General features: G+C 42.3%; 1 protein-coding gene across 3 annotated transcripts in view; it reads right to left on the bottom strand.

Annotated features, from left to right (window-relative positions):
• Positions 1 to 12,799, bottom strand: part of LOC118385783 (striated muscle preferentially expressed protein kinase-like) — a 101,366-nt gene extending 88,567 nt beyond the window's left edge. For all 3 annotated transcript variants that reach the window (XM_052521837.1, XM_052521838.1, XM_035772960.2), the window contains exon 1: positions 12,631 to 12,799. In XM_052521837.1, coding sequence (XP_052377797.1) covers positions 12,631 to 12,700 — 70 coding nt within the window. In that variant the 5' untranslated portion in view covers positions 12,701 to 12,799. The remainder of the gene's footprint in view (positions 1 to 12,630) is intronic.
• Between the last annotated feature and the right edge of the window lie 7 nt (positions 12,800 to 12,806).

Here is a 12,806-nt window from a genome sequence, read left to right as displayed (position 1 = left end):
AATGTTGAAGGCTAGCTGTATTGGGTTCAGATGACTGAACTGCTCACTTTTGTGTCTGTGTCTGCAGGTATACAGACAGGGGGCACACAAGGTATGTCTATTGGTATTTTTATGTAATGCAGATCACATGTACCATCCTCCTCCCTTACCACTTCAATGAATATCCCATAGGCCTCTACATTATGGTCAAGGTATGTGTATGAAAACCATTATCAAAACTGTTTTTTTTTTTCATTTTCATTTACCACCAAAAAGGTATGAATACTGTTGTGTGCATGTTTTGTTAATCATCTGTATAATTACTATTTTTTGGATTCACAGACTTCCCCCTCCCGACACCTCTGATGAATTTAACAGGAAATCTGTTCGATCACCATGCACTGCAAAAAATCATTCTGGCTATGGATACGGAAAACATCAACACATTAACGTCAGAGGATATACCCATTCGACTTGGGTCTCTGGTGTAAGATTACCTCATATTTGGATTTTTCTTTGCCACGAAAATCATAATTAACACTGACAGCTAAAATATTGTGTTATTGCTGTTATTGTTATGCATATTATTATTATTAATATTAAGGGAGCGGAGAGGGATAGTTAAAAAATGTACCCCAAACGGTTATTCAAAAGTTTATTTGAGGATCCATTAAAAGGGGTTCTTTGAAGAACTTATAGTAGTTCCCCCATAGTTTCAATTGGAAGAACCCCTAAATGATACTCCAGGAGCCTTTTCTTTTTAGAGTGTACTACAGACTGGCGCGTAAAGACATATCCATGCTAGAAGCCTCTATTCCCTATGTCAGGAATAACTTTACCCACTCTGAGAAACAAGCCCTTACATCTCCAGAATGACACCTATATATTAGTCCGCCCAGCAAACAAGGGCGCTGTTACTGTACAAGACTACACTATCTATAAGACTGAAGTACACAATCACCTGAATGTACAGACGTTCCACGAGACTCACTACAAACACCACTAAACAGCTTTTGGCTGTAATGAACAGACTGTCACCGAGGGCATTGGTGATATCACCAAAGGAGAACACAGATTATTGGTGAGTAAAAACAGTTCCACACTGGTAATCTGCAGTCCCTACAAGACTGTTTAATTATCTAAATCCCAATACTCGTGATATCAGACCGGGTTTGGCTGAAGACACGAAGATCTCTGCTCAGCTCCAAATGCCTTGATTGATAAATATGCCCCTATGTATTGTGACACTTTTGTTTACCAAAAACCCCACAATCATACATTAGTTAAGCGCTAATAAAAACAACTCTGCACATCATTATTGTCCAAATAATCTGTGCTCACCTCAGAAATGTTTTGCGCAGTAGGTGGCTTTTGACAGTAGGTAGCTTGAAGTCTTTGAAATAGCCTAATCAGTCTGCTGTCAGCCTGCGCAGAATAGTAAGGTAGTACTCGTTTATTATTATTTTTGTTACTGCTACTACTGCATGAGGATATAAAACTGCCACAGCAAGTTGATCCCTGCAATGCAAGGATTTATTTTGTAATCTGTCTGCCAAATCCATAATCCATTAACAACGGTTCTCCGTCTCAAGCGAGGGTGCTTTCAAATCAAGAATTTGAACTTTGCCTTATCATCAAATTAATAAGTTGTCATCGGCTCTATTGAAAATCGGGTAGTTGGCTTCCTCATGTTTCAGTAAACCATCAGTCAAGTGTCATCATGAAAGTTTACTGAAAGTTTACTGATTACATGTATTTTTTCCTGTTATTGTGAACTGTACTCAAAAACAATCGATGGCCTATCACAAACCTCTTTGTACGCGATCCTGGTAGGATAATGACAGCATGTTGTTCGCAGCATAAACCAGTCCATTATCTCTGAAGTTCATACATTTATTGGTGATGGATACTTTAACTTTGTGTTCAGCATACTGTTAAAGCACTCACATAGGCTACTTCTCTGCCAGAGCGTGAGATACCTAGATATACCAGTAAGTGCGGTATAAGCAATTCCCTTATGATATCATGTTACCTCCCTAGATTTGTATTTGTATTTATTATGGATCCCCTACTCTACCTGGGTTCCAGCTAAATTAAGGCAGCTATATCATTTTAAAAACATTACAATACATTCACAACACATTAAGTGTGCGCCCTCAGGCCGCTACTACCACATATGTACAACACAAAATCCATGTGTACATGTGTGCAGAGTGCATATGTTATTTTGTGTGTGTATGCATGTGTCTGTGCCTGTTTGTGTTGCTTCACAGCCCCGCTGTTCCATAAGGTGTATTTTTTTCAGTTTTTTAAATCAAATTTTACTCCTTGCATGAGTTACTTATTGTGGTATAGAGATCCATGTAGTCATGGCTATATGTAGTACTGTGCGCTTTCCATAGTATTTTCTGGACTTGGGGACTGTGAAGAGACCTCTGGTGGCATGTCTTGTGGGGTATGCATGGGTGTCTGACCTGTGTGCCGGTAGTTCAAACAGACAGCTCGGTGCATTCAACATGTCCTCTCACAAATACAAGTAGTGATGAAGTCAATCTCTCCTCCATGCATGCATATTATTAATGTTAGCTCTCTATGGACATCTAAGGGTCAGCCATTTAGACACCTCAACATGCTCAATTTCCACATGATTCATTACAAGATTTAGTTGAGACTTAGGGTTTAGTGAATGATTTGTCCCAAATACAATGCTTTTCGTTTTAGAAATATTTAGGAATAACTTTTTCCTTCCCACCAATTCTGATACTATCTGCAGCTCTTTGTTAGTGTTGCAGTCACTTCAGTTGATGTAGGCGCAGGGTAGCCTAGTGGTTAGAGCGTTGGACTAGTAACCGGAAGGTTGCAAGTCCAAATCCCAGAGCTGACAAGGTACAAATCTGTCGTTCTGCCCCTGAATAGGCTGTTAATTAACCCACTGTTCCTAGGCTGTCATTGAAAATAAGAATTTGTTCTTAACTGACTAGTTAAATAAAGATTGAAATATAGTGTTGTGTTATCTGCATATATAGACACACTTCCTTTACTCAAAAAGCATATCGTTAGTAAAGATTGAAAAAAGTAAGGGGCCTAGACAGTCGAGTTGTGATGCATGTTTTGTCCTACATACTGTATATATATATATTTTTATCCCACCCACGCAGGATGCCTTTTGGTAGGTCGTCGTTGTAAATAAAAATGTGTTAACTTGTCTAGTTAAATAAATGTTAAAAACATTTTGTTTTAAGACAAGCTGCCCTGGGGAATTCCTGATTCTACCTGGATTATGTTGGAAAGGCATCCATCCATTAAAGAACACCCTCTGTGTTCTGTTAGACAGGTAACTCTTTATCCACAATATAGCAGGGAGTGTAAAGCCATAACATATGTTTTTCCAGCAGCAGACTCTGATCGATAATGTCAAGACACACACCGAAGTCTAACAAAATAGCCCACACAATCTTTTTATCATGAATTTCTCTCAGCCAATCATCAGTAATTTGTGCTATGCTTGTTTAATGTTCTTCTATATTAATGTGCTGGAAGTCTGTTGTCAATTTGTTTACTGCAGAATAGCATTGTATCTGCTAAAACACAATTTTTCCATTTTTTCCCTTTAATAAGGGTTGGTAACGGTCTGATTGGTCGGCTATTTGAGCCAGTAAAAGTGGCTTTATTATTCTTGGGTAGCGGAATTACTTTTGCTGCCCTCCAGGATTGAGGGCACACACTTTCTAGTAGGCTTAAATTGAAGATATGGCAAATAGGAGTGGAAATATCATCTGCTATTATCCTCAGTCAATTTCCATCCAGTTTTCAGACCCTGACCCTGGTGTCATTGTTGATAGACAACAATATTTTTTTCACTTCTTCCACACTCACTTTACGGAATTCAAAATTACAATGTTTGTCTTTCATAATTTCGTCAGATATACCTGGATGTGTAGTGTCAGCATTTGTTGCTGGCATTTCATGCCCAAATTTGCTGATTTTGCCCATGAAATATAATGTAAGTAGTTGGCAATATCAGTTAGTTTTGTGATGAATGAGCCATCTGTTTCAATGAATTATGGAGCGGAGTTCATTTAAAGTGCTCCAAAGCTTTTTACTGTCATCTTTATCTTTGTTTCAAAGTGTAGTTTATCCTTCTTTTATTCAGGTTAATTTACAGTACCTTTGCCAATTGGTTGTGCAATTTATTTTGCTTCATCCCTGTCAACCAAACAATTGTTCAATTCCTCATCAATCCAAAGGGATTTAACAGTTTTAGTAACTGGGATAAGCAATTTAATAAATGTGTCAAGTACAGCGTCTATTTTTCTTCTCATTACACACCAAGGACAACAAATATTCTTCACATCAGCGACATAGGAATCACTACAAAATGTATTGTATGACCTCTTATACAGTATATTAGAACCAGCCTTTGGAACTTTGGTTTTCCTAGGTATGGCTAGTAAACTCAGCAAAAAAAGAAACGTCCTCTCACTGTCAACTGCATTTATTTTCAGCAAACTTAACATGTGTAAATATTTGTATGAATATGACAAGATTCAACAACTGAGACAAACTGAACAAGTTCCACAGACATGTGACTAACAGAAATGGAATAATGTGTCCCTGAACAAAGGGGGGTCAAAATCAAAAGTAACAGTCAGTATCTGGTGTGGCCACCAGCTGCATTAAATACTGCAGTGCATCACCTCCTCATGGACTGCACCAGATTTGCCAGTTCTTGCTGTGAGATGTTACCCCACTCTTCCACAAAGGCACCTGTAAGTTCCTGGACATTTATGGGGGGAATTGGCCTAGCCTTCACCCTCCAATCCAACAGGTCCCAGACGTGCTCAGTGAGATTGAGATCCGGGCTCTTTGCTGGCCATGGCAGAACACTGACATTCCTGTCTTGCAGGAAATCACACACAGAACGAGCATTATGGCTGGTGGCATTGTCATGCTGGAGGGTCATGTCAGGATGAGCCTGCAGGAAGGGTACCACATGAGGGAGGAGGATGTCTTCCCTGTAATGCACAGCGTTGAGATTGCCTGCAATGACAACAAGCTCAGTCCGATGATGCTGTGACACACCGCCCCAGACCATGACGAACCCTCCACCTCTAAATCGATCCCGCTCAGGAGTACAGACCTCGGTGTAACACTCATTCCTTCGACGATAACCACGAATCTGATCATCACCCCTGGTGAGACAAAACGACGACTGGTCAGTGAAGAGCACTTCCTGCCAGTCCTGTCTGGTCCAGCGACGGTGAGTTTGTGCCCATGGGCGACGTTATTTCCGGTGATGTCTGGTGAGGACCTGCCTTACAACAGGCCTACAAGCCCTCGGTCCAGCTTTTCTCAGCCTATTGTCGACAGTCAGAGCATTGATGGAGGAATTGTGTGTTCCTGGTGTAACTCGGGCAGTTTCTTGTTGCCATCCTGTACCTGTCCCGCAGGTGTGATGTTCGGATGAACCGATCCTGTGCAGGTGTTGTTGCACGTGGTCTGCCACAGCGAGGATGATCAGCTGTCCGTCCTGTCTCCCTGTTATTCTGTCTTAGGCGTCTCAGTACAGACATTGCAATTTCTTGCCCTGGCCACATCTGCAGTCCTCATGCCTCCTTGCAGCATGCCTAAGGCACATTCACGCAGATGAACAGGGACCTTGGGCATCTTTCTTTTGGTGTATTTCAGAGTCAGTAGAAAAGCCTCTTTAGTGGTCTAAGTTTTTATAACTATGACCTTAAATGCATACCATCTGCAAGCTTTGTTTAAACCCTTTATAATGAAGATCTGTGAAGTTATTTGGATTTTTTCAAATTACTTTTGAAAGACAAGGTCCTGAAAAAGGGATGTTTCTTTTTTTGCTGAGTTCATATTGTAATCACTACATCCGATGGATTTGGATACTGCTTTCAAGCTCATTTCAGCAGCATTAGTAAAGATGTGATCAATACATGTTGATAATTTCATTAATGTGCTGTTTGTAACTACCCTGGTAGGTTGACTGGTTACACTCGTTACAGTTTGAAGCTTTCTCTTGAGTGGGCAGCCAGTCAATATATAAATCATCCAGAAAATATACCTCTCTGTTGGCATCACATGTTATCCAGATACTGACTGTTAGCACTTGGTGGTCTATAGCAGTTTCCCACCAGAATGGGCTTTAGGTGAGGCAGATGAACCTGTATTCATATTTATTCAAAGGTATTTTGACATGAAATCCTCTCTAAGCTTTACAGGAATGTGGTTCTGAATATAAATGGCAACACCTCCACCTTTGCGTTTCTGTATTTTCATAACCAAAATTGCTAACATTGTATCAAAAAGGTATTATCTATATGAGTTTCAGAGACAGAATATGAATGCTATCTGTTACTAGAAAATTATTGATTTAATGAACATTGTTTCTTAAGCTACATATGTTAACATGGGCTATTTTAACACTTTTCTGGGATGCCTGATTGTTTTTATTGCTTTTACTGGGACTTAGCAGAGGTAGACATGCTCAGGTTATTTATGTTAGTGCATGGTGAGCTGCATACAGTTGACTTCCTGCTAGGGTAGAAACCGTCTCAGTGCTAACAGTATAATTCTGGTTCATAGGCAATGATTACCATTCAATAGCTGTAGGATCCGCAGAGGCATTCAGGGCAGTAAGAGGGACAAAACAGGTTAACATTGCATCTTCCAGCACCCCTGGAATGATTTGCTGAATCATTATGACAACATTGGCGACATAATGGTAAGTTAAATGAGCTTGGCTTGAGTAGTTGAAGATTGAAGATGGAAAACGGCATGGTTCGTTTATGGGCTCCAACCAACCTCGATATTTTGTTAGATTTATCACGTTGTTTTTGCTTATTTTCTACATAATGTTGCTGCTACCATCTCTATGACCGAAAATATGGACATCAGAAGATCACTCACCTTGAACTGGACAATCTTTTCTTTAATGAAGCCTGAAAAGGAGACAGAGATATCGCATAGTTCAAGGGGGTATCTTGAATATCCGGCGACAAGTGGCTAATCTTCTTACACTAGCTACTATTGGCCAACATACAATCATTGATAATAAAGTGGACAAACTACAAGCACATAAATCCTACCAACAGTACATAAAAAAAAACTGTAATATCTTCTGTTTCTTCCTGGCTGAAGGACAGGAAAAACATACAGCTGGCGGGTTATTCACTGTATCGGCAGGATAGAACAGCAGCCTCTTTAAGAAGGGAAAAGTCTGTTTATATTTGTAAACAACAGCTGGTACAAATCAAGAAAGTGTCAAGGGTTTGCTCAGCCTGAGGTAGGTGCATTATGAAACTGTTGACCACATCTACAAAAGAGTTTACATCTACAGTGCCCAAAGTATGGCTGAACTTTGCAAATTTTGCCACAAGGCTTCAAACACAAAGATATAAAACTGTATTTTTTTGATTGAAGAATCAACAACAAGTGGGACACAATCATGAAGTGGAACGACATAAACTGGATATTTCAAACTTTTTAACAAATCTAAAAACTGAAAAATTGGGCACAAAATTATTCACCCACTTTCAGTCAGCAAACCCTCCAGAAGTTCAGTGAGGATCTCTGAATGATCCAATGTCCACCTAAATGACTAATGATGATAAATACAATCCACCTGTGTGTAATCAAGTCTCCTATAAATGCACCTGCACTGTGATAGTCTCAGAGGTCCTTAAAAGTGCAGAGAGCATCATGAAGAAAAGGACACACCAGGCAGGTCCGAGATACTGTTGTGAAGAAGTTTAAAGCCGGATTTGTATACAAAAAGATTGCCCAAGCTTTAAACATCCTAAGGAGCACTGTGCAAGCGATAATATTGAAATGGAAGGAGTATCAGACCACTGCAAATCTACCAAGACCTGGCGTCCCTGGCTAAACTTTCAGCTCATACCTGGACTGATCAGAGATGCAGCCAAGAGGCCCATGATCACTCTGGATGAACTGCAGAGATCTACAGCTGAGGTGGGAGACTCTGTCTCTGGACAACAATCAGTTGTATATTGGCAAATCTGGCCTTTTTGGAAGAGTGGCAAGAAGAAAGCCATTTCTTAAAGATATCCATAAAAGTGTTGTTTAAAGTTTGCCACAAGCCACCTGGGAGACACACCAAACATGTGGAAGAAGGTGCTCTGGTCAGATGAAACCAAAATTGAACTTTTTGGCAACAATGCAAAACGTTATGTTTGGCGTAAAAACAGCACAGCTCATCACCCTGAACTGACTGGCCCCACTGTCCACCACATGGTGATCCTGGCTGACTGGAGCATCATGGTTTGGGCCTGCTTTTCTTCAGCAGGGACAGGGAAGATGACGGCTCTGGCGGATCCTGGCTGAATGGTAGCTCTGGCGGATCCTGGCTGACTGGCGGATCCTGGCTGACTGGCGGATCCTGGCTGACTGGCGGCTCTGGCGGATCCTGGCTGACTGGCGGCTCTGGCTGACAGGCGGCTCCTGGCTGACTGGCGGCTCCTGGCTGACTGGCGGCTCTGGCGGATCCTGGCTGACTGGCGGCTCTGGCGGATCCTGCTGACTGGCGGCTCTGGCGGCTCCTGGCTGACTGGCGGCTGGCTGACTGGCGGCTCCTGGCTGACTGGCGGCTCTGGGGATCCTGGCTGACTGGCGGCTCTGGCGGATCCTGGCTGACTGGCGGCTCTGGCGGATCCTTGCTGACTGGCTCTGGCGGCTCCATGCTGACTGGCGGCTCTGGCGGATCCTGGCTGACTGGTGGCTCTGGCAGATCCTGGCTGACTGGCGGCTCTGGAAGATCCTGGCTGACTGGCGGCTCTGGAAGATCCTGGCTGACTGGCGGCTCTGGAAGATCCTGGCTGACTGGCGGCTCTGGAAGATCCTGGCTGACTGGCGGCTCTGGAAGATCCATGCTGACTGGCGGCTCTGGCGGCTCCATGCTGACTGGCGGCTCTGGCGGCTCCATGCTGACTGGCGGCTCTGGCGGCTCCATGCTGACAGACGGGAGACTCTGGCGGCTCATGACAGACGGGAGACTCTGGCGGCTCATGACAGACGGGAGACTCTGGCGGCTCATGACAGACGGGAGACTCTGGCGGCTCATGACAGACGGGAGACTCTGGCGGCTCATGACAGACGGGAGACTCTGGCGGCTCATGACAGACGGGAGACTCTGGCGGCTCATGACAGACGGGAGACTCTGGCGGCTCATGACAGACGGGAGACTCTGGCGGCTCATGACAGACGGGAGACTCTGGCGGCTCATGACAGACGGGAGACTCTGGCGGCTCATGACAGACGGGAGACTCTGGCGGCTCATGACAGACGGGAGACTCTGGCGGGTCATGACAGACGGGAGACTCTAGCGGCTCTGGATAGACGGGAGACTCTAGCAGCTCTGGACAGACGGGAGACTCTAGCAGCTCTGGACAGACGGGCAGCTCCGGTAACGCTGGAGAGGAGGAAGGCTCTGGCAGCGCTGGACAGAGGAGCTCTCAAGTTTTGGGTCACTTAGAAATGTCCTTGTTTTTGAAAGAAAAACACTTTTTCGTCAGAAATACAGTGTAGACATTAATGTTGTAAATAACTATTGAGGCAGATTTTAAATGGAAAATTGACATAGTCGTACAGGCCCATTATCAGCACCATCACTTATGTCTTCCAATGGCACATTGTGCTAGCTAATCCAAGTTCATCATTTTAAAAGGCTAATTGGTCTTTAGAACACCCTTTTGCAATTATGTTAGCACAGCCGAAAACTTGTTCTGATTAATAAAACTGGCCTTCTTAGACTAGTTGAGTATCTGTAGTGTCAGCATTTGAGGATTCGATTACAGGCTCAAAATGGCCAGAAACAAAGACCTTTCTTCTGAAACTAGTCAGTTTATTTTTGTTCTGAGAAATGAAGGATATTCCATGCGAGAAATTGCCAAAAAACAAGATCTCGCACAACACTGTGTACTACTCCCTTCACAGAACAACTCAAACGGGCACTCACCAGAATAGAAAGAGGGGTGGGGGGCCCCGGTGCACAACTGAGCAAGAGGACAAGTACATTAGAGTTGTCTAGTTTGAGAAACAGATGCCTCACATGTCCTCAACTGGCAGCTTCATTAAATAGTACCCGCAAAACACCAGTCTCAAGTCAACAGTGAAGACGCGACTCCAGGATGCTGGCCTTCTAGGCAGAGTTCCTCTGTCCAGTGTCTGTGTTATTTTGCCCATGTTAATCTTTTCTGAGATATTGCTTTTTCTTTGCAACTCTGCCTAGAAGGCCAGCATCCCGGAGTCACCTCTTCAAAGTTGACGTGAACTATTCCCCTTCAGGAGACTGAAAAGATTTGGCATGGGTCCTCAGATCCTCAAAATGTTATACACCTGCACCATCGAGAGCATTCTGACTAGCTGCATCACTACCAGGTATGGCAACTGCTCGGCCTCTGAGCACAAGGCACTACAGAGGGTTGTGCGGACGGCCAAGTACATCCCTGGGGTCAAGCTTCCTGCCATCCAGGACCTCTATACCAGGTGATGTCAGAGGAAGGCCCTAAAAATTGTTAAAGACTCCAGCCACTCTAGTCATAGACTGTACTCTCTGCTACCGCATGGCAAGTGGTACCGGAGCGTCTCGGTCCAAGAGGCTTCTAAATAGCTTCTACCCTCATGCCATAAAACTCCTGAACAGCTAAGCTAAATGGCTATTTGCATTCCCCCCTCTTTAATTATCTATGCATAGTCACTTTAATAACTCTACCTACATGTACATTTTACCTCAATTACCTCGACTGCCCCTGCACATTGACTTTGTACTGTTACCCCCTGTATAGCCTCACTATTGTTATTTTACTGCTGCTCTTTAATTATTTGTTACTTTTAGTTGTTATTTTTATTTCTTATCTATTTTTGTTTTACTTAGCAGGTATTTTTCTTGTAAGTAAACATTTCACTGTAAGGTCTACACCTGTTCTATTCTATTCAGCACATATGACAAATTTGATTTGATTTCAAGTCAGTCTCAACGCAGCCTTATTATGCTGTGATAGGATCCAGGAACCCAAATGATTTGGCTGAATCCCATCCTCCTTATAATACGAGCAATTATGCCCGAGTGGCGTCCTGCCGTAGGACTTGAGAACAATTTGCGTTTTTCCCATAAGTTTGCCCAGAGTGTGCAAAGCTGTCATCAAGGCAAAGGGTGGCTACTTTGAAGAATCTAAATCTAAAATATATTTAGATTTGTTTAACACTTTTTTGGTTACTACAGGATTCCATATGTGTTATTTCATAGTTTGATGTCTTCACTATTATTCTACAATGTTGAAAATAGTAAAAATAAAGAAAATCTCTTGAATGAGTTGGTGTGTCCAAACTTTTGACTGGTACTGTATGTCGATGTAAATGGTGACCGTGTACAAAGGAGTTAAGTAAAAACGACAAATGATGTACTATAATGTGTGTGTGGTAGCATAATCACGAGTGTTTTACCTGTTAACTTCAGGTGTTAACCTTATCCTCCCTCCCTCTCTTTTTTCTCCCTCATATACAAGTATTCTAATTCTCATTCATTTGTACTCTGTAAATAATATCACCATCTTGAAAAAAAGTTATTACTCAAAAGTTTCTCATTTGAGTAATATAAGTTCGAGATGAAATAATTAACTGATGAGTTTTATGGTTAAATATATACAAAAATTATCCTATGCTTAAAAATCAAGGCCATGATGTAATTTACCTTAGACAAGATGCATGATATCTGAACAACAACAGTGGATTTATATGGCAAGGAAACCGGTGTTCCTTAACAATGTATTGGTTCAATTTAGCCTCCTAGTTGCTATGGTAACTATAAGTGAGTTGGCTCAGCTGGAATATATTGCTTGCACACATTTTGTGGAGAGAGAGAGAGATTATGAAAGATGGAGTGGGTGAGAAGAAATGAGGAAATAACTTTATGAAGAACAAAATAACAAAGTACATTCTTTTGATCCAATTGGAAAACCTCCACATGAATCATTCACTGCATGACATCATAAATGTAATGTTTATCTAGGTCCCTATTTATGGGAATAACTTGAGGGAAGTTGTTCAGAAGTATGCTGTTTTGTTAAAGACTTATCAGACTTTTTCCCCACTGATATTCATTTCCTTGTACTCATCAAATTTGAAAGCTTTGATGTGCAAATTTAAATGACACTTTCTCTGGAAGTGCAAATAAACATTAAACACACAGGTCAATGGAGTGACTCAAATGTCCACATCATCCTTTAATTCATCTCTGAAATAACCAAAGGACTTACACTCTTAGAAAAAAGGTTCAAAAAGTTGTTTTTCAGCTGTCCAAATATAAGCCTTTTTGGTTCCATGTAGAACCCTCTGTGGAAAGGGTTCTACATGAAACCCAAAAGGGTTCTGCCTGACACACAGAAAGGTTTTTCAAATGTTCTCCTATGGGGACAGCCAAAGAATCCTTTTAGTTTCGAGATAGAACATATTCTTCGAAGAGTGTAGAAAGGTATTCCATTACTGATGCAACCATCCAAGTACAGACCTCTGTTAGCTAAAGTCGGGTGCCATTCCCAAAGGCTAAAGACATCAAGCAGACATCAGGTTCAAGGGGAGGGGGTGTGATGTAACCAATGCAATTTTGCAACTCATGCTTACCTGGTTTGATGGAAAGGGTGGCACTGCTATATGCTCTCCCAGCCTCATTGGCAGCTGTCACACAGTACATTCCAGCATCACTTGGTTTTGCACATTTGATGAGAAGTGAATACCGCTCTCCCTCCACTTTGACCCCATAGTTTGGGCTGTTAGTGATCTCAATATTGTCTCGCCTC

This window comes from Oncorhynchus keta, chromosome 7 (genome assembly GCF_023373465.1).
Source record: "Oncorhynchus keta strain PuntledgeMale-10-30-2019 chromosome 7, Oket_V2, whole genome shotgun sequence".
In the NCBI taxonomy this organism is placed as follows: Eukaryota; Metazoa; Chordata; class Actinopteri; order Salmoniformes; family Salmonidae; genus Oncorhynchus; species Oncorhynchus keta.
This window is presented reverse-complemented; position numbering and strand designations above follow the sequence as displayed.